General features: G+C 45.8%; 2 protein-coding genes and 1 pseudogene across 2 annotated transcripts; 2 read left to right on the top strand and 1 right to left on the bottom strand.

The window, feature by feature from the left end:
* The first annotated feature begins 144 nt into the window (after positions 1-144).
* Positions 145-1,924, top strand: LOC117190850 (annotated as a pseudogene).
* LOC117190851 (LHFPL tetraspan subfamily member 2a protein-like) lies at positions 1,877-3,166 on the bottom strand. Its single transcript, XM_033395876.1, has 4 exons — positions 3,075-3,166; positions 2,360-2,990; positions 2,189-2,302; positions 1,877-2,133 (listed from the first exon to the last, which is right to left on the bottom strand). The coding sequence occupies exons 2-4, from the start codon at positions 2,766-2,768 to the stop codon at positions 1,991-1,993; spliced, it is 666 nt and encodes a 221-aa protein (XP_033251767.1). The 5' UTR covers positions 2,769-2,990; positions 3,075-3,166; the 3' UTR covers positions 1,877-1,990.
* A 655-nt stretch (positions 3,167-3,821) lies between these two features.
* On the top strand, positions 3,822-4,675 carry LOC108159649 (wnt inhibitory factor 1). Its single transcript, XM_017293115.2, has 3 exons — positions 3,822-4,250; positions 4,303-4,413; positions 4,467-4,675. The coding sequence occupies exons 1-3, from the start codon at positions 3,844-3,846 to the stop codon at positions 4,567-4,569; spliced, it is 621 nt and encodes a 206-aa protein (XP_017148604.2). The 5' UTR covers positions 3,822-3,843; the 3' UTR covers positions 4,570-4,675.
* Positions 4,676-23,568: the final 18,893 nt, after the last annotated feature.

The raw sequence follows: 23,568 nt of genomic DNA, 5'->3' as shown, positions 1-23,568 counted from the left end.
TAGCTAGTAATATTCGAAGGAATATCAAAATCGAGGAATATATATAATAGAACTTGAATTCGTCAGTATATTTACGGTATATTTGTAAAATGAGACGGTATATTTCTGAGGGTCGGACGGTATATATATACATATTATAAATCTGGAATCTAATTTCGTCTAACTACGAAAATGCGCTGTTTCTAAATTGTAAACCTGGTCTTAAGGTTTTGAACAACCTAAATAGTCGTAATAACCTTTGTCAAGATGCGCTGCTACTACGAGGAGCTCGAGCTGCAACGAGACGCCAGCGATGGCGACATCAAAACAGCATATCGCAAATTAGCGCTTCGATGGCATCCCGACAAGAATCCAGAAAGTTTGGCTGAGGCCAAGGAGAAATTTCAACTAATCCAACAGGCTTATGAGGTGCTCTCGGACGCGCAGGAACGCTCCTGGTATGACAACCACCGTGAGCAGATTCTGCGGGGAAAGAATTCCGAGTATTCGGAGAACTGCCTGGATGTGTTCCCATACTTCACCAGCTCCTGCTACAAAGGCTATGGCGATGATGCAAAGGGCTTTTACTGATACAAAGGGCTCTATGCTGATGTGTTCGTCCAGATTGCCTCCGAGGACATCGAGTTCATGGATAGCGATGACGAGTGGGGCTGCGCACCGGCTTTCGGCAATTCCGAGAGCAACTATGAGGAAGTGGTGGGCCCGTTCTATGCCTACTGGACGGCCTACACCACCAAAAAAACATACGAATGGCTTTGCCCGTATGATGTGAGGGAGATCAAGGAACGTTTCATCCTCCGCAAAGTAGAAAAAGAAATGAAAAAGATTGTTCAAGGTGCCCGCAAGGAGCGCAACGAAGAGGTAAAGAATCCCAACGTTTCTCGAGAAATTCCAGTTTTATACAAGTTTTTTCTGTTCAGATTCGTAATTTGGTTAGCTTTGTGCGGAAGCGGGATCGCCGCGTTGCGGCCTATAGACGTGTACTGGCGGAGCGAGCCGAGGCCAATCGCCTGAAGCAGGAGGAGAAGCGACGTGAGCAGTTGCGAAAACGCAAAGAGGAGCTAGCCGCCGCCAAGGAGAACAAAGTCTTTAACGAGGGCTACGAAGATCAGCTAAGGCAACTGGAACAGGCTTATGGCAGCGACTCAGACGACTACACGGATGAGGAAGATGAAGACGGCGACTGCTCTGAGGCAGATAGCGACGACAATTTGGATGCCGAGGAAATCGAGTATGAAATGGAATATGTGGACGACCTGTACTGTGTTGCCTGCAACAAATCATTCAAAAATGCCAAGGCGCGAGCCAATCACGAGGAGAGCAAAAAGCACCGAGACAATGTGGAACGTCTGCGCCAGGAGATGGAGGCCGAGAAGGAGGCCTTCAATGATGCCTCCCCCGAAAATAGTCTCAATGATGTCGAAGAGGCACTGAATGAAATACATCTAAGCGATAATCTGGGGGACACCCAAGTGGAGGAGGCGCTTAGTGAAAAAGAGTCCGCGGCGATCAAACGCAACAAGAAGAACAAAAAGTGAAAGAAAGCTGTGGCAAAGCAACAGCAGGAAGAGGACAGCGATGTCTCCGATGATCATATTCAGCTTAACCAACCCAAAAACCCAAAAATCGTAGTCAACAGTGAGGAGCGAGAAGATCCCGACGCCGATCCGACAAAGCCCCAGCACACTTGCGTCACCTGTCGCCTCGTATTTGACTCGAAGAACAAACTGTTTGCCCATCTGAAGAAGACAAACCACGGCGTCTACATCCCAAAGGGCCAGCCGGATGTTGTAGGCAAACCGCCAGGCAAAGCTAAGAGCAAGCGCAACATATAGAAGCAGTTGGGGAGCATGACACTCCGGCAGATGTTGTACACTATATTGTAGAAATGTTAGAGGTTTATTTATGCTAGAAAAGTTACAGTAAATTCGAAAATGATGTTAAGTATTCCCGCTTAATGAAAGTTCTCAGTTTTCTGGGGAAGCTACAGCTATGGAATGCAGACCAGCTTGCTGCCCTCTTCGACGCGTCGACGAACGCGCGTGCGCATGTTGGAGGACTCCGCCTTTAAGCTGATGCCAGCGGCAGCGAATGTGAGGAGTATGCCGATAACGCCGCTGTAAATTGAGATTCCTAGGGGGAATGGGTTAATTTTAGCTACGCATATGCGGAGTCTCCAATATAGTACCTATACTGCAGTCGGCTGGATAAAAAGGTTCTGCCTCCGGACCACACAGCCGCTGGACGCGAGTGGCCCGCCAGCCCAGGGGATGGAGGAAGAGGGCAAACATAACACTGATTCCTAGAATGAAAGCTTAAAAACTATCGTCTCGATATAGCTTCTGGAGCATTTCTTTACCTGACACCACCTGAGCGCAGGCGGTCATGTTGTGGATACTCTTGCCGAATGCCGACTGACGGCAGCAGGTGAGCAAAGTGAGTTGAACCGCGACCGAGAGCAGGGCGAATCCCAGTGAAATGAAGAACATGGCCGCCTTCCACTCGCTGGGATAGACGCTGCTGTCTGTGGCCAGTCCATCTAGGTCGACACGTCCGCAGTGGTAGCCCACCTGGTAAATCACCTTACAGCGGGTGTAGATGCCCACGGAGGACTGACGCTGGCTGGAAACGGAGGAGAGCTCATCCACGGGCTGGACGGGACCAATCAGCCACCTGGGCGTGACCAGTGCCGCCGCTATGAGCATGTCAGCAACCAGGGTGCAGAGGAACCAGACTAGACTGCCGCTTGTGATGATAACGTAACACATTTTGGATGATTCGACTTCGCAGAGTTTAGAGATTGTCCGGTGGCGATGTCAGAACGCGTCAGCACTTGCCGGATACATAATAGACTCTAAGCATTAGCTTTGCGCGAGCACGCACTTCCACAACGGCCACATCCCACAGGCCCACACCCACACCCACCACCACCGCTGCCGCTGTGCCACCACCAGCAGCGCCGGGGCCAGAACTTCCTCCCAGCTGACCGCCTGAAATGGTATTGTTTATTTTATGCTTTCGCCCGTTGTCTGTTTTATGTTATTCACCCCATACACACAGGCACACAAACTCACATGCAAGCACTAAGAGAATGAAGGAGGGGGCGAGTGGGAAAGAGCGAGAATCAAGCATTCAATTTATAATTGCAATTAAAGCGGTTCGTTCGTCGTTGGATGGAGAAGAAAAGTCACTTCCGTTCACGCAGGCGTCGTCGTCTCTGTTGAGCCGCTAACTTTGTCTTTATCGTTGCCGTTGCCCGATCGGGACTGGGAGGCCAACACTGCTCTCAGACCCCAAAAGACTGAATGAATGGGGCGCATTCAAACCAGCTGCAGCTACAGTTGGAGTTGGAGTCGATGTCGGAGCCGGGGTCCCTAATTCCAGGGCATGCGGTGGGGGTGGAGGTGAGAGCGGAGACGCCACTGAGCCAGCCAGAGTGTGGAATCCAGACATTCCAGAATTGCGCTCTCATTGGGTCTCCCTCTCTATCTCTAGCGCTCGCTGGGTGTGCATACATGTCGGAGTTGGATCTGTCTCTCTCGTTCTCTCCGCGCCACCACTCTCCGTGCTCCCAGCAGCAGCTGCTGCGATGAGTAATGCGGTGCTAGCGTCTGTTGGCTTCGTTTGCATGCAAATGCTTTTGTTGTAATTCATATTGAGAGGCTCTCCGGCCGAGCGGTTATCAGTTGTCCATTGCATCATTGACGTAATGTGTACATATGGCGATCGTGACCGCCTCAATAACGGGACTAATGGATTCCGTACACAAATTGCGCCGTCTACGGAAATCACTTTCACTCTCATTACCCGCGCCATGGAGGTGATCATTTGCAATTGTCAAAGATGCTCGGCCGGACGGTCTTCCTTCAACTGGTGCTCCAGCACGTCTTGGTCCAAGGATACTACTACTTCGATTATGGCTATTGGGAGATTAATGAGCCGCCGCCACTGTGCTCCGACTACGAGATGCTGATCGTGAACACCAGGCAGTGTGTGCGACGCTGCAACATTGTCTGCCTGGGTGGTGTGTGTTTTGAGGATGGCGTCTGCCCTTGTGCCGATCAGTATATGGGGGCCAATCCGGACGGACTGGTCTGCGCTGCCGAGTGTCTGCCCGGCTGTCGGGAGGCTGGTGGGTACTGTGCCGCCCCGGATCTATGTGTGTGCAGGAAGGACAGGCACTACTACTTTGATGCACTTTCGCGTCGTTGTCGCCACAGGGGTGCACGCCTTCTGGCCCCCTGCCACGGGTGAGTTGAATTCCAGCCGGATAAAGGTGATCTCTACTTGTTTACTCTGCAGGCGATGCACCCACGGCCGTTGTTCCTACGACGGATCATGCATTTGTGCCCAGGGCTATGAGCTCCGCACCACCCTGCTACACGGGCAGCAGTGCACGCCCATCTGCCAGCAGTAAGTTATTGATCCTTATCTTCGTTCCAGTCTCATCTGTGAATCCTCTGCAGCGACTGGGGACCCCATGCATACTGTTTCTCTCCCAACATGTGCGCCTGCCGTCACAAGCACCACCATTATGGCCATAATGGCATTTGCACCAAAGACTATTAACATTGGGGACAGAGAGCTGCAGTCGTCTGGGTCTGTTTTAGGTCCCACAATGCTGCTGACGTCATTCGTTCGAATTTTTCTCAATTTACCATTGCAGATTTTATAATTAAATTATTTTTATTTCGTTTAAATAAACATCTGTTGAATGCTTTTCGAGGGACTCTTCGAACTGATATGCCTCACGACCATGATTGTAGGGCATCCAAATGGTGAGCACACACAAGATTGAGAGCGGTAGAGAGAAAGATAGATAGCGTATTCAACACAAAATTATATGGCGAATTTGTTATTGTACCTGGCACATAGAAGGAAGGCCCGTCCGTCGCCTTAAAATTTGAATTAATGATATCTTTAATCGACCACTGATTGTAAAGTGCCCTGTAGCTTTGGGGAAATTCACTCGGGGAATAGGATAGCTTCTCGGCAGACCAAAATTCAGGTACATCTGTGCGTCCTAACAGCACTGGGGGTGGAAGAAAAAGAAAAATAAACGCGCCACCTATAGGTCAAGGATCGTATCTGAGGAAAGAGTAATGGAAGTTGACAGTTGAAGGGTCGAGCAGAGAAAGTAGGGTCCGAGTGTCGAGGCAGAATAGCATTCGCTCTTTTTCGTCTTGGACACTGAGCCAACTGGTAGCTTCTAGTGAAGCTCAGGAAGTAGGTACGTTGATCAACCTAGCGGTTTGAAGTGAAGTGTGAAGAGTAAAGGAAAATTTTTGCTTAGATTCGGAAAAGTGCGCGAGCTTGCTAGAAAGAGAAAGAAAAGCAGTCAGCAAAGAAATTCCACTGCTAAATTGGGGCAGATCCGCGGGTAAGTGGAGGAGAGCTTTGCAGCGCCGCAGCAGTACATGTATTCAAGCAGTCGGAACTTTTGGCTACCCCTTAGGTTTGGCACCCCAGCCGCAGTTAAATCTCAAGGCAAAGAGCACCGCTTCAACATAAATCCACCTGGCAAGGGGAAGGCACAGCAGAGGGGAACCATAAACAAGGGGAACCTAGAGCGCAGCAGAGGCGATAATAATTCGGCTAAGGCTGGCCTACCCGAATCTCAGTTTAATCTCAAGGCAAAAGCGTTCATAAACAGCTGTTCGGTCAGCAAGTGCACCAAGTACCCGAATCGTTCGTTACGACCCCCATTAGCTCCAGTGAAGGAAACTCAACGAGTGTTTCAGAAGTTGTTTGTGGATTTCCTGGGTCCGTATCCACGAAGCAAATCCGGAAATATCGGTATCTTCGTTGTTTTGGACCATCTTTCAAAATATCCGTTTTTAAAACCCGTAAAGAAATTTACAGCGGAGGCGATAACTCGATTCATGGAAGAGGACCTATTCCATTGCTTCGGGGTACCCGAAGTGGTTGTGTCCGACAATGGAGTACAATTTAAGTCCCATCACTTTAATTCGCTGTTGAAAAAGTACAATGTGCAGCATTTTTATACGGCTGTGTACGCACCTCAAGCCAACGCATCGGAACGCGTTAACAGAATCATTATTGCCGCCATTAAAACTTACATCAAGCCAGATCAAACTAATTGGGATGAGCAGCTTAGTTCTATTAGTTGTGCCTTACGATCTAGTCTGCATTCAGCCCTAAACGACAGCCCCTATCGGGTTGCATTTGGACAGCACATGATCACCAATGGAGACACCTATCAGCTCTTACGAAATTTGCAGGTTTTAGAAGATCGTACCGTGAGTTTTGGTCGGGAAGAACCGTTTGATGATTCGAAAAACAGCCCAACGAACAATACAAAAACAACACCAACGAAACGAACAGCAGTACAACCTTCGAAGTCGTGAAGTGGCGTTCAAAGTTGGCCAGGAGGTCTACAGACGCAACTTTCATCAGAGCAATTTCGTTAAAGGTTTCAGCGCAAAACTAGCTCCTACTTTTGTAAAAGCTAGAATAAAACATAGGCTTGGTCACAGTTATTACGAGTTGGAAGATCCCCAAGGTAGACTTATCGGAAAATACCACGCTAAAGACATAAAGCAGTGATCATCCTAATACAGGTTAACGGTTTTCCTCCAAGCGTCTATCACCCTTTGATGTGATTAACACCAAAGTGTGATCTTGGCCGGGGGGATTTGTAGTGGTCGCTTGTCGGGCGGATAGGAAAGCATATTTGTGTTCTTCGCCTGAAAGTATGCCCGATGGTATTTGTACAATTTATATATTTATGTATATTATATATATAAATATATTTATATATATTATATTATTTATACAAGTATATATCACACCTCACCGAGAAACTTATTAATTAGTAAGTTTAGTGCCCATAGTTAGTGTATAGTTAGGTTGGGTTGGCTTAATTTCTTGTTGTGGTGTTACATGTTAAATGTTCCTGGTCGTGTGGGGGCTAGCGCCACCTAGGGTTGACATTAAGAATATGCTTAAAAACGAACAAAAATCTCCCCACCATGACCATAACCATTCAAGCTGAATGGCGAAGGATCGTGCACCTGAAGACGCCTACCACCCTACTTTCGAGGTGTCGCTAGATATAGGACCAACTGTATTGGATCGGTCGAGTAGGCTGCCCGAACGTGTCCGCTGCTTTCGTAAAGCCGAATTTGCGAAGCTTAATAACCTCATTAGGGATTTTGATTGGTCCGCTTTGTACTTGTGCACTGATATCATCAAAGGCACAAACATTTTTTACAATGCTCTTGGCACATTTTTCGATTCTTGTGTCCCGCTTTCTTGTCCGACTAGATCTGGAAAACCCCCTTGGTTTACCAAAGAGTTATCCAGTCTAAAAAACTTAAAATCAAGACTTTATAAAAAATTTCAAGAAGTGGGTTCTCCTACTTCTCACTCTCGCTATGTATTAGCTCGGTCAAACTTTTCAGTTCTTAATGCTCAATGCTATAAGAACTACCTATCTTGATGCAGGATACGTTTTTCTCAGGACCCTAAACAGTTTTACAGCTTCGTAAACAGTAAGCGTAGAACGTCCGCACACCCATCCTCGCTATCGTTTTGTAATACGTCGGCAAATAATGATCAGGCAATTGCCGATCTTTTTGCCCAATTCTTCCAAACCACCTATTCTGAGGAAAGCTACTCTGGTCATCCGTACCCATACGGTTTACCGAGGTCGAACGGCATTTTCAGTCCCTTGTTAAATGAATGTTCCCTACTTCATGATCTTCGACTAGTTAAGCCGGTGTTTTCACCGGGTCCAGACGGGGTTCCAGGTTGTGTACTCAGGTACTGCGCCGAGGCTCTGTGTGGACCTTTGCTTAAACTATTCACCCTATCCATTGATTCTTCTTGCTTCCCCCCGATCTGGAAGGAATCGTTTATAATTCCTCTCCATAAAAAAGGTAGCAAGTCTGATGCAAAAAATTATAGAGGTATAGCAAAGTTATCCGCTATTCCTAAAATGTTTGAGAAGGTTTTAACTACGCACTTGCAACATCTCTGCAAGTCACTTATATCTCCAACTCAGCATGGATTTATAAGGCGGCGATCAACCACCACGAACTTGTTAGAGTTTACCTCTTTCATTATTAAAGGCTTTCAATGTAACTTACAGACGGATGTTATTTACACCGACTTTAGTAAAGCATTCGACTCTGTAAACCATTCCCTTTTAGCGCATAAACTTGACCTTTTAGGGTTTCCGCCCAACCTCCTGAGATGGATTTCTAGCTATCTTTGTTCTAGGTCTCAAAGAGTCCTCTTCAAAAACTCCCTCTCTTTACCAGTAAAGGTTTCTTCGGGAGTACCACAAGGCAGCCATCTAGGCCCCTTACTCTTCACACTCTTTATTAATGACTTACCTTCAGTATTAACATACTCTCGAGTACTTATGTATGCGGATGATGTTAAACTCTGTGTCCAGTACAAGGACATTTCATTTCATTCTCGCTTGCAATCCGATCTCAATAAGACGGGTGTAAGACTCCCATCTTACTCTAGTAGACTACTATTAGTAAGCCTCCCATCCTTAGTTAACCGTAGAAAAATGCTTGGTGTGATATTTATGCACAACTTGATCAGGGGTGACATAGACAGCCCTGATCTGTTGAGCCGCATAAACTTCACGATTCCTATTAGACTGACTAGAAATTTTATACCGTTGTTCCTTCCACTTTGTAGATCGAATTATTCCTTGCATGAACCGTTTAGGGTCTTATGCTCGGATTATAATTCCCTCTACCATATTATATCCACCACTAATTCTCTTCCTCTTATTAAATTATTAATCCTTACACACCTTTCTATTAATTAGTAACTGTAGTGGTATTTGTACTTTGATTGCATGCTTAGTTTCTTAGTAAGTTTAGTACTAATTTTCCTTGAATGTTAGTCTAATAGCTATCTTTCTTGCATGTTCGCGTTTGGTTCGGCTACGCACCGCGCGTCATGCGGCAGCGCCCCTCGGTCGGTTGGTCGGGAGGAGGGCTGCGTTTTGCCTGGGATACGCGCGTAACAGCCTTCTGCTGGTGTCACACGGGCCACTTGACGGTGCAGTAACTGCATCGCCTCTTGAAAGATGCAGTCATTGCATGTCAACGTCCACACAAAAGGCAGATCCGGAGAACAAAATTTTTGTTGGTCAGTAGATCCGCCCAAATCTTTCTTTCTCCTCGTGGCCGTACAAGCATTCAGTTGCGCGGTGAGAAAAAAAAACGAGGGGGAACGTTGTGAGTTGCTGCGGACACCGCAACTCTACGGTTATACCCGATACTAAGTCAGTATGGCTCTCCTCCGGCAGACGCCGCTAATATTAAACGACACGACAAAGAGTGCGTGCGAGAGAGACAGAAAATCAGTCTGAGCGTGACGTCGGGCGCTGCGTAGCCACTGCAAATTGATTTGTTCCTATTGGCTATAAGAATGATCTGATCTGATCCAGATTCAGCAATCTGATAGATATGGTCATTATCTATGATTCTGCGTTTTTAGTTTTCTCGAATGTGCAATTTTGTGGATGCAACAGATTTCCGTCCTTTGTGTGGGCGGAAGGGGGTGGGGCGAAGTTTTGAAATATTTTTGTAGCAGTGACATATCACAGAAGTCTGGATCCAAAACATCGTTGCTCTAGCTCTTATAGTCTTTGAGCACTAGGCGCTGAAGGGGACGGACAGACGGACGGACTGACGGACGGACGGACGGACGGACGGACGGACGGACGGACGGATAGACGGGCGGAAGGACGGACAGACGGACATACAGACAGGGCTCAATCGACTCGGCTATTGATGCTGATCAAGAATATATATACTTTATGGGGTCGGAAACGATTCCTTCTGGACGTTACACACATCCACTTTTACCACAAATCTAATATACCCCAATACTCATTTTGAGTATCGGGTATAATAAAACCAAGTTTAAGCGCAGGGAAGTTAAGTTAAGGGAAATTGAAAATATTTGGAGAGGGTAAACTAAGTGCTAGTAATGTATTTAAATTTTAGCTATTAATGAATAAATTTATAATGTCTCCTTAAACGTTGATCTTGATTTCCGATACCCAGCCCCTGTAGTAGCGAGCCCTAAAGAAAAGGGGTCATAAAGAATAGAGGAAAATGGCAGATTATGACCAAGGAAGGGTGGGCGTGGTCCTTCATTCCAGCTGAGGACGACTTTTGATCCGTTCGTGTCGCGTGCGTGTGCATATGTGTAAGTGAAGTCTAATGGCCAAAAGTTTTGTTTCTCTCCGGTTCTGGAATTGTACTTGTACATGTCGCTAAGTTTCTTGCACGCTCTTTTAATATAAAAACAAATATCGTAGGTCTCAGAATAGACAAATAACGAGGTGGAACGTTGTGAGTTGCTGCGGACAACGCAACTCTGCAGTTATACCCGATACTAAGTCAGTATGGCTCTCTCCGGCAGACGCCGCTAATATTGAACGACACGACGAAGAGTGCGTGCGAGAGAGACAGAAAATCAGTCTGAGCGTGACGTCGGGGGCTGCGTAGCCACTGCAAATTGATTTGTTCCTATTGGCTACAAAAATGATCCGATCTGATCCAGATTCAGCAATCTGATAGATATGGTCATTATCTATGATTCTGCGTTTTTAGTTTTCTCGAATCTGCAATATTGTGGATGCAACAGATTTTCGTTTTTTGTGGGGGCGGAAGGGGGTGGGGCGAAATTCTGACATATAAGTTTTATAGTGAGATCTAACAGAAGTGCGGATACCAAATTTGGTTATTTTAGCCTTAATAGTCTCTGAGATTTGTGGATGCCCCAGATTTTCGTCCTTTGCGGGGGCGGAAGGGGGTGTGGCGAAATTTGGACACAAAACGGTCAAGGTCCGATATCACAGGAGTGTGGATACCAAATTTGGTTACTCTGGCTCTTATAGGTTCTGAGATCCTTGAACTCATATTTTGCAATTGGCAAAGCCGACCATTAAACCTGTGTGTTAGAGAGAGACAGAGCGAGAAAGAATGAAATTGTTTTCTTGATTCTGGCTATAATAATTATACGATCTGGTTGAGATTTCACACTCTAGAACATATAGTCATCCTCTACGATTCTGAGTTTTTAGTTTTATACTATCGTTAAAAATGTAGACGCCACAGATTTTCGTCCTTTGTGGGGGCGGAAGTGGGCGGGGCGAAGTTTTGAAATATTTTTGTAGCAGTGACATATCACAGAAGTCTGGATCCAAAACATCGTTGCTCTAGCTCTTATAGTCTTTGAGCACTAGGCGCTGAAGGGGACGGACGGACGGACGGACAGACGGACAGACAGACATGGCTCAATCGACTCGGCTATTGATGCTGATCAAGAATATATATACTTTATGGGGTCGGAAACGATTCCTTCTGGACGTTACACACATCCACTTTTACCACAAATCTAATATACCCCAATACTCATTTTGAGTATCGGGTATAAAAAGAACACCACCCATTTGCCGACGAGACAGTAGCCGGAATGATAGCGTGCTGGTCGACCTCTGAGGAAAACATCAGTCCTACTAACCGTTGTCCACTACAACAATGATAATAATAAACATTTTTATATTTGGCGCCCATCGTGGGGCCACAACGTAGATGTACTAACGTACATTATACGAGTGTGGCTCACTTTTCATTACTGATGGCCAACTAATTTCCTTTCATATTTCACGATCAACCTTTCAGATCAAAGAAATCAGTGACGATTTTGTGCACTGCTTAGTGTCACCAAAGCAGAGTGGCTGAACTTATTCCTTAATTTCCTTCTTATTTCATTCCCTAATCAAGCATTGGACTCCAGGGGGAGGCCTCTTAGTGACTTACCTGACCATGACGGATGTGGGTTTGAATGATCTAACTATTTTCAATGAGTTTTGGCAGCTATGTGAAGTGATACGGAAAACAGCGGAATTGGCTCTAAGGAGTTAACCGGTGGCCACATCTATCGTAGTTAAGCTCGAACTCAATTTTCCAACTAATTGTGTAGGATTCGCCCACGGAAGTCCGATATCAAACGCATAGGAAATGCAGGCTAGTCGATTATATTTGGTACGCCTGACCACGGGTGATGGACAAGTGAGTGAGTCTTGTAAAAGCTAGTACTGATGTGCTTGGGAGGTCAAAATGAGGATGGCATGGATAACAGGCGGAGTGACTTTAGAAGCTGCCACTGTCCACTGTTCTTATGAGACAGAATGCCCAAGTATTTCAGTTTGTGTGTGTTTTTTTTCTCTTTGCTTACACGTGCATGAGGGTGACAGAATGGATCAAAAATTAGGCCGCCGCAGGGAGCTAAAATATCGGAAATCAGTAAATTTTATGAGCTATCTTATCAAAAAAAACGAGGGGGAACGTTGTGAGTTGCTGCGGACACCGCAACTCTACGGTTATACCCGATACTAAGTCAGTATGGCTCTCCTCCGGCAGACGCCGCTAATATTAAACGACACGACAAAGAGTGCGTGCGAGAGAGACAGAAAATCAGTCTGAGCGTGACGTCGGGCGTTGCGTAGCCACTGCAAATTGATTTGTTCCTATTGGCTATAAAAATGATCTGATCTGATCCAGATTCAGCAATCTGACAGATATGGTCATTATCTATGATTCTGCGTTTTTAGTTTTCTCGAATGTGCAATATTGTGGATGCAACAGATTTTCGTCCTTTGTGACGCAGAATCGTAGAAGATGACTATATCTTCTAGAGTGCAAAATCTGAACCAGATTGTATAATTATTATAACCAGAATCAAGAAAACAATTTCATGTTTTCTCGCCCTGTCTCTCTCTAACACACACGTAGCATAGGCGGCTTTGCTTAGAGTAAAACATTAGCGCCTAGATCTCAGAGACTACAAAAGCTAGAGCAACCAAATTTGGTATCCACACTCCTTATATATCGGACCGAGACGAGTTTGTTTCAAAATTTCGCCACACCCCCTTCCGCCCCCGCAAAGGACGAAAATCTGGGGATATTCACAAATCTCAAAGACTATTAACGCTAGAGTAACCAAATTTAGTATCCGCACTCCTGTTAGATCTCACTATAAAACGTATATCTAAAAATTTCGCCCCACCCCCTTCCGCCCCCACAAAGAACGAAAATCTGCTGCATCCACAATATTGCACATTCGAGAAAACTAAAAACGCAGAATCATAGATAATGACCATATCTATCAGATTGCTGAATCTGGATCAGATCAGATCATTTTTATAGCCAATAGGAACAAATCAATTTGCAGTGGCTACGCAGCGCCCGACGTCACGCTCAGACTGATTTTCTGTCTCTCTCGCACGCACTCTTTGTCGTGTCGTTTAATATTAGCGGCGTCTGCCGGAGGAGAGCCATACTGACTTAGTATCGGGTATAACTGTAGAGTTGCGGTGTCCGCAGCAACTCACAAAGTTCCCCCTCGTTTGTTATCAATTATCGAATTTAAAACTATATCCTTACATCTTACATCTTTATTATAAAACATCTTTATTATTGAAACCTGTGTGTTAGAGAGAGACAGAGCGAGAAAGAATGAAATTGTTTTCTTGATTCTGGCTATAATCATTATACGATCTGGTTCAGATTTTGCACTGTAGAAGATATGGTCATCCTTACCGATTCTGCGTTTTTGGTTTTATCGTATCTTTAAAAATGTGGATGCCACAGATTTTCGTCCTTTGTGGGGGCGGAAGTGGGCGGGGCAAAGTTTTGAAATATTTTTGTAGCAGTGACATATCACAGAAGTCTGGATCCAAAACATCGTTGCTCTAGCTCTTATAGTCTTTGAGCACTAGGCGCTGAAGGGGACGGACGGACGGACGGACGGACGGACGGACGGACGGACAGACGGACGGACAGACAGGGCTCAATCGACTCGGCTATTGATGCTGATCAAGAATATATATACTTTATGGGGTCGGAAACGATTCCTTCTGGACGTTACACACATCCACTTTTACCACAAATCTAATATACCCCAATACTCATTTTGAGTATCGGGTATAACGAGGGGGAACGTTGTGAGTTGCTGCGGACACCGCAACTCTACGGTTATACCCGATACTAAGTCAGTATGGCTCTCCTCCGGCAGACGCCGCTAATATTAAACGACACGACAAAGAGTACGTGCGAGAGAGACAGAAAATCAGTCTGAGCGTGACGTCGGGCGCTGCGTAGCCACTGCAAATTGAATTGTTCCTTTTGGGTATAAAAATGATCCGATCTGATCCAGATTCAGAAGTCTGAGAGATATCGTCATTATCTATGATTCTGCGTTTTTAGTTTTCTCGAATCTGCAATATTGTGGATGCAACAGATTTTCGTCCTTTGTGGGGGCGGAAGGGGGTGGGGCGAAATTCTGAGATATACGTTTTATAGTGAGATCTAACAGAAGTGCGGATACCAAATTTGGTTACTCTAGCCTTAATAGTCTCTGAGATTTGTGGATGCCCCAGATTTTCGTCCTTTGCGGGGGCGGAAGGGGGTGTGGCGAAATTTGGACACGAAACGGTCAAGGTCCGATATCACAGGAGTGTGGATACCAAATTTGGTTACTCTGGCTCTTATAGGTTCTGAGATCCTTGAACTCATATTTTGCAATTGGCAAAGCCGACCATGAAACCTGTGTGTTAGAGAGAGACAGAGCGAAAAAGAATGAAATTGTTTTCTTGATTCTGGCTATAATAATTATACGATCTGGTTGAGATTTTACACTCTAGAACATATAGTCATCCTCTACGATTCTGCGTTTTTGGCTTTATCGTATCTTTAAAAATGTGGATGCCACAGATTTTCGTCCTTTGTGGGGGCGGAAGTGGGCGGGGCGAAGTTTTGAAATATTTTTGTAGCAGTGACATATCACAGAAGTCTGGATCCAAAACATCGTTGCTCTAGCTCTTATAGTCTTTGAGCACTAGGCGCTGAAGGGGACGGACAGACGGACAGACAGACATGGCTCGATCGACTCGGCTATTGATGCTGATCAAGAATATATATACTTTATGGGGTCGCAAACGATTCCTTCTGGACGTTACACACATCCACTTTTACCACAAATCTAATATACCCTAATACTCATTTTGAGTATCGGGTATAATTACTACTATCTACTTCATTAGCCCAACATTGAGAATCGCGACGTCGGTTGTTTATCAACATGGGGTTAGATAGATCAGACAATGAAACGGAGGCTGCGCCTCCAAAGTGCACTTTATGTTTGAAGGAACTAGCTGAAGCGGATAAATATGTGACAAAGTGCAACCATGAGTTTCACAAGTCCTGTATAAAGACCCATTTTATGGCAATAAACACTTGCCCAACTTGTAAAACTCAGTGCATCGCCACAAAGTCTTTTCAACCCGTTCAGTTACCTTCAAGAACGCGTTCGGGGCAGGGAACCTCAGAAGATGGGAATGCAAGGGCACAACTCAAAGATCAACCTTCAACAAGCTCGAGCAGCATGACCGCACAGATAAACGCAGCGGTTATGAAAATGCAAAACGAACTATTGTCACAGTTGACAGAGAAGATGGCAAACCTAATAACCACAAGCCTCGAATCTCACGTGGGTGCACCACAGCAACCACCGACCCCCCCATCTGACTGACAACGCATCTCTGGATCACCTCTTAGGGCTCTCTGGAGCAAATGAGGATATGGGATCCCCGCAACCACGGCGATCAATAGCTAGGTCCATTGGCACAGACTTGGCTTCCGACTTTTACTGGCGGTACCACAAGACCGTTGGTGTGGTGCGATGGAAGGACCTTTGCATGGCTTTGAGAAAGCATTTCAGGGACCCTCGGACAGACGGTGATATTAGACAAATGATAAGAGACAGGAAACAAAAAGAAAAGGAGTCGTTTGAGGTATTTCTTGAATCTATCCAGAAGCTTACTGACCGACTAGATCAGCCGCTATCGGACAAGACCTTAATAGAAATTGTTCGACGAAATCTACGGCCGGAGATCCAGCACGAATATTCCGATAAATTCGATCGAAACGTTGAGGGACATCTGCAGAAAAAGAGAATGTTTCTTGGAAGAGGTGCAACGTACGCACGGATATCAAAAGCTAGGACCTTTCAAAAAGCAAGTCGCGGAGCTCGTAGAGGAAGCGATCAGTGACGAGGCAACTGAATTTTCAGAGGGGGAAGCTAATGAGGAAATAGGGGCATTGACGTTAGTATGCTGGAACTGTAGGAAAGAGGGACATAGATACCAGGACTGTGCAGCGAAGGGGAAGATATTTTGCTACGGTTGTGGTATCCCAAATACTTATAAACCGTCCTGCCAAAGGTGTCAAAAAAACGGGAATGGGAACCCATCAGACACTCGTCAGCTGACAGGTGTTCCACACCGAAAACCGACGAAGCAGGATTAGAAGCAGAGAATCGTACTGATGGACAGGGAAAGATGCCCGAATTGGCTCAGGTAGCGGGACCTTTGTACTGGCATAGAAGAATAGATAGTTTTAGAAACTTAGTTTTACCTATTAGGTCGCAGAAAATAAGAAGTGTCTCGAGAAGCACGAAGCGTCTTAAGGCATTTTGGGAAGCTTCAAAAGTCATAAACTCCATTAGGAAGAAAAATGAGGACCAACGTCCGTACGCAAAAGTTAGAGTGTTTGAGGAATCTAGAGTGGGTTTGTTAGACACGGGTGCGGGGATGAGTTGTGTGGGAGGGCAACTAGCCAAGGATTTGATATGAAGCGAAAGACCTTTCAAGAAGATAATGTCAAGCGCAAGTACAGCAGATGGAAAAAGGCAACAGATAGTAGGCAAATCAAGGACTAACATGGAATTTAAGGGAGAATCCAAGGAGATAGATCTATTTATCATTCCCTCTCTAAGTCAAGACTTATACTTGGGGATAGATTTTTGGAAAATCTTCAACCAATTACCATTGCCGTTACAGATAGCAGGAATAGAGGCATCTCAGAATAAACACATCTTGTCACCTGCCCAAGAATTCGCTTTAAAAACCATAGTGGATCAGTTTCCTTCCTTTGCTGTTTCTGGTCTCGGTAAGACATCAATTCTGAGCCACGTGATAGATACGGGAAACGCTAAGCCCATCAAACAACGGCATTTTTCGGTTTCACCTGCCATAGAGAAGCTGATCTACGCGGAAGTAGACAGGATGATCAAGCTTGGGGTAATTGAGGAGTCGGAAAGCGCATGGGCCTCGCCTGTTGTCTTAGTCCAAAAACCAGGGAAGGTGAATGCAGTAACTGAGAAAGATGCCTATCCGCTTCCCCACATTGATGGCACTCTAAGCAGACTGCCAAGAGCAAATTTTATATCAAGCCTGGACTTAAAAGACGCTTTCTGGCAAATTCCACTAGATGTAGGCTCAAGACCCAAGACGGCGTTCACTATACCAGGTAGACCCTTGTATCAATATAAGGTTATGCCATTCGGGCTGTGTAATGCGTCTCAAACGATGTCGAGACTGATGGATAAAGTCATTTCGTTTGCACTTCGCAACGAAGTATTCGTGTACTTGGATGATTTGCTCATAATCTCTGATAGCTTTGCCTCACACATGAAAGTGCTGGAGACGGTTTCTTCGAAAATTCGAAAGGCTGGACTGACAATAAACATCGAAAAAAGTCATTTTTGCATGCAATCGGTTAAGTATCTCAGGCATGTAATAGGTGAAGGGGGCATAAGGACCGATCCCTATAAGATTTCGGCCATTACCAACTTCCCTTTGCCAAAAACATTCAGAGCACTGAGAAGCTTTTTAGGCATGGCTGGCTGGTATAGGAAGTTTATTCTCAGTTTTGCTTCAGTCTCAGCTCCATTGACTGACTTCATTTACTTTTTTTCTTGTCTCGAATCAACTTTCATAGAGATCGGTTGTGTCGCGCTTGTGCAAAGTTGTTTTCCTTATTCTGCTTTAGCGGAGCATTCTCTTGTGTGCTAAAAATAGCATACATCGTAAATTCGGGTGCTGCTTTGTGCGGTGTCGGCAATTGGACAAAAACAAAAAACACATTTGTGAACGTTTTTACAACTGTATTCACTGCCCTTCGGGCAAGACATTCCCCTCAGTCTGCGCACAGCCGCACAAGAGGGGCAATAAAAACTTCGCTTATCAGCTACGGTATAATGAATGCGAATAGTTCATCTGACTCTCGGCTTAGAAATAAGCGGACTGATCATGAGAGAATGCTTCTAATATCAGGCAAATTACCTTCTGAGATTCGTTCTGAGTACCGTTCAGAGGCTGAACGCTCTACATGCACAGAAACCACAACAACAGTAACATTCACTAGTGCCACCAACAACACCACCTACACCATGGCAACTGCTACAATAAGCAGTATCTGCCCTGCACTAAGCTTTGATAGCCAAGAAAACTCCATATCCACATGCCCCGACGACACTGAGGCAAAAACACTTCGCACTGCTGCCGAACGACTTCTGGATGCTCAAAAACGGAGAACGGGCAAAAGAAAAAACGATCAGACTTTGTCCTCTAAATCTAAACGAGGGAGCGGCGGCCGGGACCTGGGCTTGCCCCCCACTACAAGCCAACAGGCAAACACCAACAACAGATTTTCCATTCTTGACACGAACATCCCAAGTGATAGTAATAATGACGAAGTTCGGATGAATGTAGATGCAGACGCTGGAAATGACCAACTGGATGAACACCTGTATGAAGCAGTTAATACAGACCAGTGTCTTCAAGGAGAATAAACGAGCTCTGGTAATCAGCTTAAAGGCCCTCCAAAACCACAGCAAATAGTTGTCAATATTAGCAACTTAAATGACTTATTTGATGTCATAAAGGACGTTGCAAATTTGAATAACGTTGTCGTCAAAGCTAACCAGGGGGAAACGGTCAGAATCCTCCCCAAAGACAGTGATACCTATAGAGCAATTGTGGATTGTTTCGATGCCATTGGAATAGAATTCCACACATACCAATTGCAGACTGAAAAGCCTCATAGAATTGGTGTAAGAGACGTACATCATAGCACCCTAAACAATGATATTACCGCCGATTTTAAAATGTTAGGCTTCGAGGTCCTTCACATCCATAATCCAAGCTCAAGGACTAACAAGGACGAAAAACTTAATATTTTTTTCATTAATATTAAGCCTTGTGCAAAAATTAACGAAATTTACCAAGTCAAGACCCTTTGCCGCCAAAAAATAAGGATTGAAAGGATGCGAAAATCCACAGAGATTGCTCAATGTCATAGATGCCAGGATTTCGGCCACACAGCCAAATACTGCCGCCGACATCACAACTGTGCCAGATGCGGTGAAAATCACCAAACCTCACAATGCACACGCCCCCTAGATGCACAGCCAACCTGCATTCACTGCTCTGGAAGCCATATGGCCAGTTACAAAGGATGCCAATGGTATCAGGAGTTTCTACGCCGATCAATGGGCTCCGTGGATAAGGAACCTCCTAGGTTGCAGACGGGTGCAATCAGAGTGGGGCACCGCTTCCATGGTGAAAGAGGCACACAGAGGCACACCCCAGGGTGGAGTCCTGTCGCCCCTCCTGTGGAATCTGGTGGTCGACGACCTCATCAAGAGATACGAAAGGAAGGCCCCAATAATAACAGCTTATGCGGACGACATAAGCACCTAAAGTTGGTGGTGACTGGAATGCCCGACACTGGCTGTGGGGAGACACTTACAATTCCCCTAGGGGGCGAGAGCTAGCGGAAGCCATCTCTGCTACTGGCGCTAAGATCCTTGCAACTGGATCACCAACCAGGTACCCATATGTACTCAATCACACGCCGTCCTGCATAGACTTCGCAGTACATCATGGTATTCCGGATTCTCGAGCAACAATAAGTCAGAGCTGGGATCTGGACTCCGACCATCTGGCCTTAGTCATCAGCATTAAAACAGATGGCATTATAGAAAATCCAAGCCCTCATCTAGTCACCAAGCACACTGATCTGCTCGCATTTAGGCAACATTTGGAGAGGTCGATTCAACTGAACGTCACGCTAAACTCTGAGGAAGATAGCGAGATGGCTGTAGACAACATCACAGAGAGTATACACATGTCTGCTGCTGCCTCAACGCCCTCGCATCCTCCGACAAGCGCCGCCTATGGAATAGTTCTTACAAGAGAGGCCAGAGAGCTTTTGTCACAAAAAAGGAGACTTCGCAGACGCGCAATCCGATCTCAAGACCCATGGGACCGAATTCTATGGAACCGGGCTGCCAAGCAACTTCGAAACACCCTGAGAGAACTTCGAAGCAACTTCTTTGAACAAAAGCTTGCTTCCATGGATTACACCGTGGGTGCTGGATATTCGCTTTGGAAGACCACTAAGTCTCTTAAGAGACAACCGTTCAGACAGATTCCCATCCGGTGTCCCAACGGTGAACTTGCTAGAAACGAAGAAGAGCAGGCCAATTCGTTTGCACATCATATAGGGGACAGGTTCACCCATTACCAATTCGCCACGGAGGCGCAGTACAAAGAGACAAAAGATAGTCTGCAAACACCTCTACAAATGGCCTTACCCATTAAACCAGCCAGGGCTGAGGAGATTGTTGAAGTCATCAAGTCCCTACCGAGGAAGAAGGCTCCTGGCATTGACAGAGTGTGCAATTCCACACTGAAAGCATTGCCTACTCGGGCGATACTCTACATAGTGCTCATTTTTAACGCCATGTTAAGGATGCAGTTTTTCCCTAAGCAGTGGAAGATAGCAACAATCCTGATGATCCATAAGCCTGGAAACCCGGAGGACGACCCTGAGTCGTATCGGCCAATAAGTCTTTTGTCTTCCTTATCTAAGGTATGGGAGAGGCTTCTTGCCAATCGTCTTTGTAGTATAATCAAGGAATGCCGTATCTTGCCGGATCACCAGTTTGGCTTTCGGGAGGGACACGGCACAGTGGAGCAAGTCCACAGATTGGCAGGACACATCCTACAGGCCTATGATGATCTAGAATACTGCAATGCAGTCTTCATTGATATGCAGCAAGCCTTCGATAGAGTTTGGCATATCGGCCTACTGAGCAAAATTAAAAAACTGTTCCCAGCACCATACTACGGTGTCCTACGATCATACTTGGAAGGACGTCATTTTATGGTCAGGTTCAGGAACACACATTCAACACCTTGCCAAATGAGAGCTGGAGTTCCACAGGGCAGCGTCCTTGGCCCGCTGCTTTACTCTATCTATACTGCAGATCTACCCTCCCCAAGCGAGCAACATATGGAGGCCCCCCGTAAGGCTCTGCTTGCTACCTACGCGGACGATATAGCACTGCTCTACAGCTCCAAGTGCCGCCTTGAGGCAGCAGATGGTCTCCAAGAGTACCTCTACTCTTTGGCAGCTTGGTGCAAAAGATGGAATTTAAAAGTCAACCCACTGAAGACCACCAATCCATGCTTCACCCTGAAAGCGCTCATAGACCACACCCCACCCATCAAGTTTGAAGGCGTAACTTTGGACCAACCAGAGCAAGCAAAGTATCTCGGTATCACCCCTGATAAGCGTCTTACTTTTGGTCCACACTTGAAAGCTACGGCTCGTAAATGTGGGCAAAGAATGCAGCAATTGCGGGGGCTGATTAACAGAAGAAGCACCATGTCACTGAGAGCCAAAAGAGCAGTTTATGTACACTGTGTAGCCCCGATCTGGCTCTACGGTGTGCAGATTTGGGGTATAGCTGCCAAATCGAACTATAAACGGATACAGGTCTTGCAGAATCGCGCCATGAGGCAAATAACGAACTGCCCTTGGTACGTGCGCGGCTCCACCCTACATCGGGATTTGAATCTGCATACAGTAGAGGAGCAGATTGGAAGGCACACCAGCAGATACAGTGACAGCCTAATTAGACACCATAGTATGCTCGCCAGACGATTACTACCTGCCAGGCCTTTGAGGCGGTTGAAGAGATTGGGTTTTGCCAAAACTATTGGCCAACTCTAAGTTTCCCTCCCAATATTATAATATTATATTTTTTGTAAGTCCTCTCGCATTTAGCATTAGGTTTGGCTACCCCAATATTATTTACCAGTGATGTTAAGATACGTTATATGCAATGCAAAAAGCTCCATTGACTGATCTTCTGAAACCAAAGCAGAAATTTGTCATGTCCAGTGAGGGAGAAAAAGCATTTGAGCGGCTGAAAGAATTGCTCTGCAGTGCTCCTGTTTTGCGTAGCCCAGACTTCACTAAGCCATTTTACATCCATTGCGATGCAAGCAAATCAGGAGTTGGAGGGGTACTAGTTCAGAAGACGGACGAGGGAGAGGAATTACCCATCGCTTTTGTGTCAAAAAAATTAAATAGGGCACAGAGAAATTATACCGTTACGGAGCAGGAGTGCTTAGCTGCACTGGTCAGCATAAAGCGATTTAGGGCGTATGTCGAGGGCCACGAGTTTACGGTTATCACGGACCACGCCTCATTAAAGTGGCTAATGTCACAAGGCGACCTGCACTCAAGATTAGCTAGATGGGCACTCAAACTCCAAGGCTTTCGATTTAAGATTGAGCACAGAAAAGGGAAGTTAAATGTAGTACCCGACGTTTTATCGAGAGTCCATGAAGATGACATAGCGGCTATGGATATGAACCAGGGGCTATTGGTAGATACAGATTCCCCACACTTTAAATCGGCAGATTATTTAGATCTAATAGAGCGTGTAGAAGCCAATAGTTCGAAACTGCCAGATGTAAAAGCTGTTGATGGTTTGATCTATCGTCGAGCAGAACACTCAACAGGGGATCTAGTGCATGATTCTTTTGCATGGAAGCTCTGGGTACCGAAAGAGATGATAAAGGAAGTGTTGGAAAGAGCACATGACCATCCCTTGGCCTCCCATGGAGGGATACATAAGACTTTGGAGCGTATCAGGCGCTATTATTATTGGCCGGGTCTGGTGAATGACGTGAAGACACACATAAATGCCTGCAGTCAATGCAAAACAACAAAACCACCCAACACCACATTAAGACCTCTTATTGGAATACCGGCGGAATCAAAGAGGTTTTTCCAAAGGCTCTACATCGACTTTCTGGGGCCATATCCAAGATCGCGAAGCGGACATGTTGGCATATTTATTGTACTAGATCACTATTCGAAGTTTGTTTTTCTAAAGCCCGTCAAGAAATTAACAGCAGAGGTGGTAATAAGGTATCTCAAGGAGGAACTGTTCCACACGTTTGGCGTACCGGAAACCATTTGCTCAGACAATGGCTCCCAGTTTAGAGCAGACGCGTTCCAACATCTATTGAGAACTCACAGAGTAAAGCATACGTTGACGGCCCTGCATGCGCCGCAAGCAAATGCATCGGAGCGAGTAAATCGCTCGGTTATCGCTGCCATTAGAGCATATGTTCGACCGGATCAGAAGGATTGGGATGAGCATCTGAGCAGCATTTGCTGCGCCTTAAGATCGGCAATCCATTCGGGATAGGGGCTACTCCTTACTATATGGTGTTTGGGCAGCAGATGATCACATCCGGGGAAACTTATTCGCTTCTGAGGTCGTTAAAATTGCTGGAAGACAGGGCAGTTAGTTTTACGAAAGAAGATTCGCTGGAGGTAATCCGGAAAAAGGCCA

Source organism: Drosophila miranda (genome assembly GCF_003369915.1).
Source record: "Drosophila miranda strain MSH22 chromosome Y unlocalized genomic scaffold, D.miranda_PacBio2.1 Contig_Y1_pilon, whole genome shotgun sequence".
Lineage (NCBI taxonomy): Eukaryota > Metazoa > Arthropoda > Insecta > Diptera > Drosophilidae > Drosophila > Drosophila miranda.
This window is presented reverse-complemented; position numbering and strand designations above follow the sequence as displayed.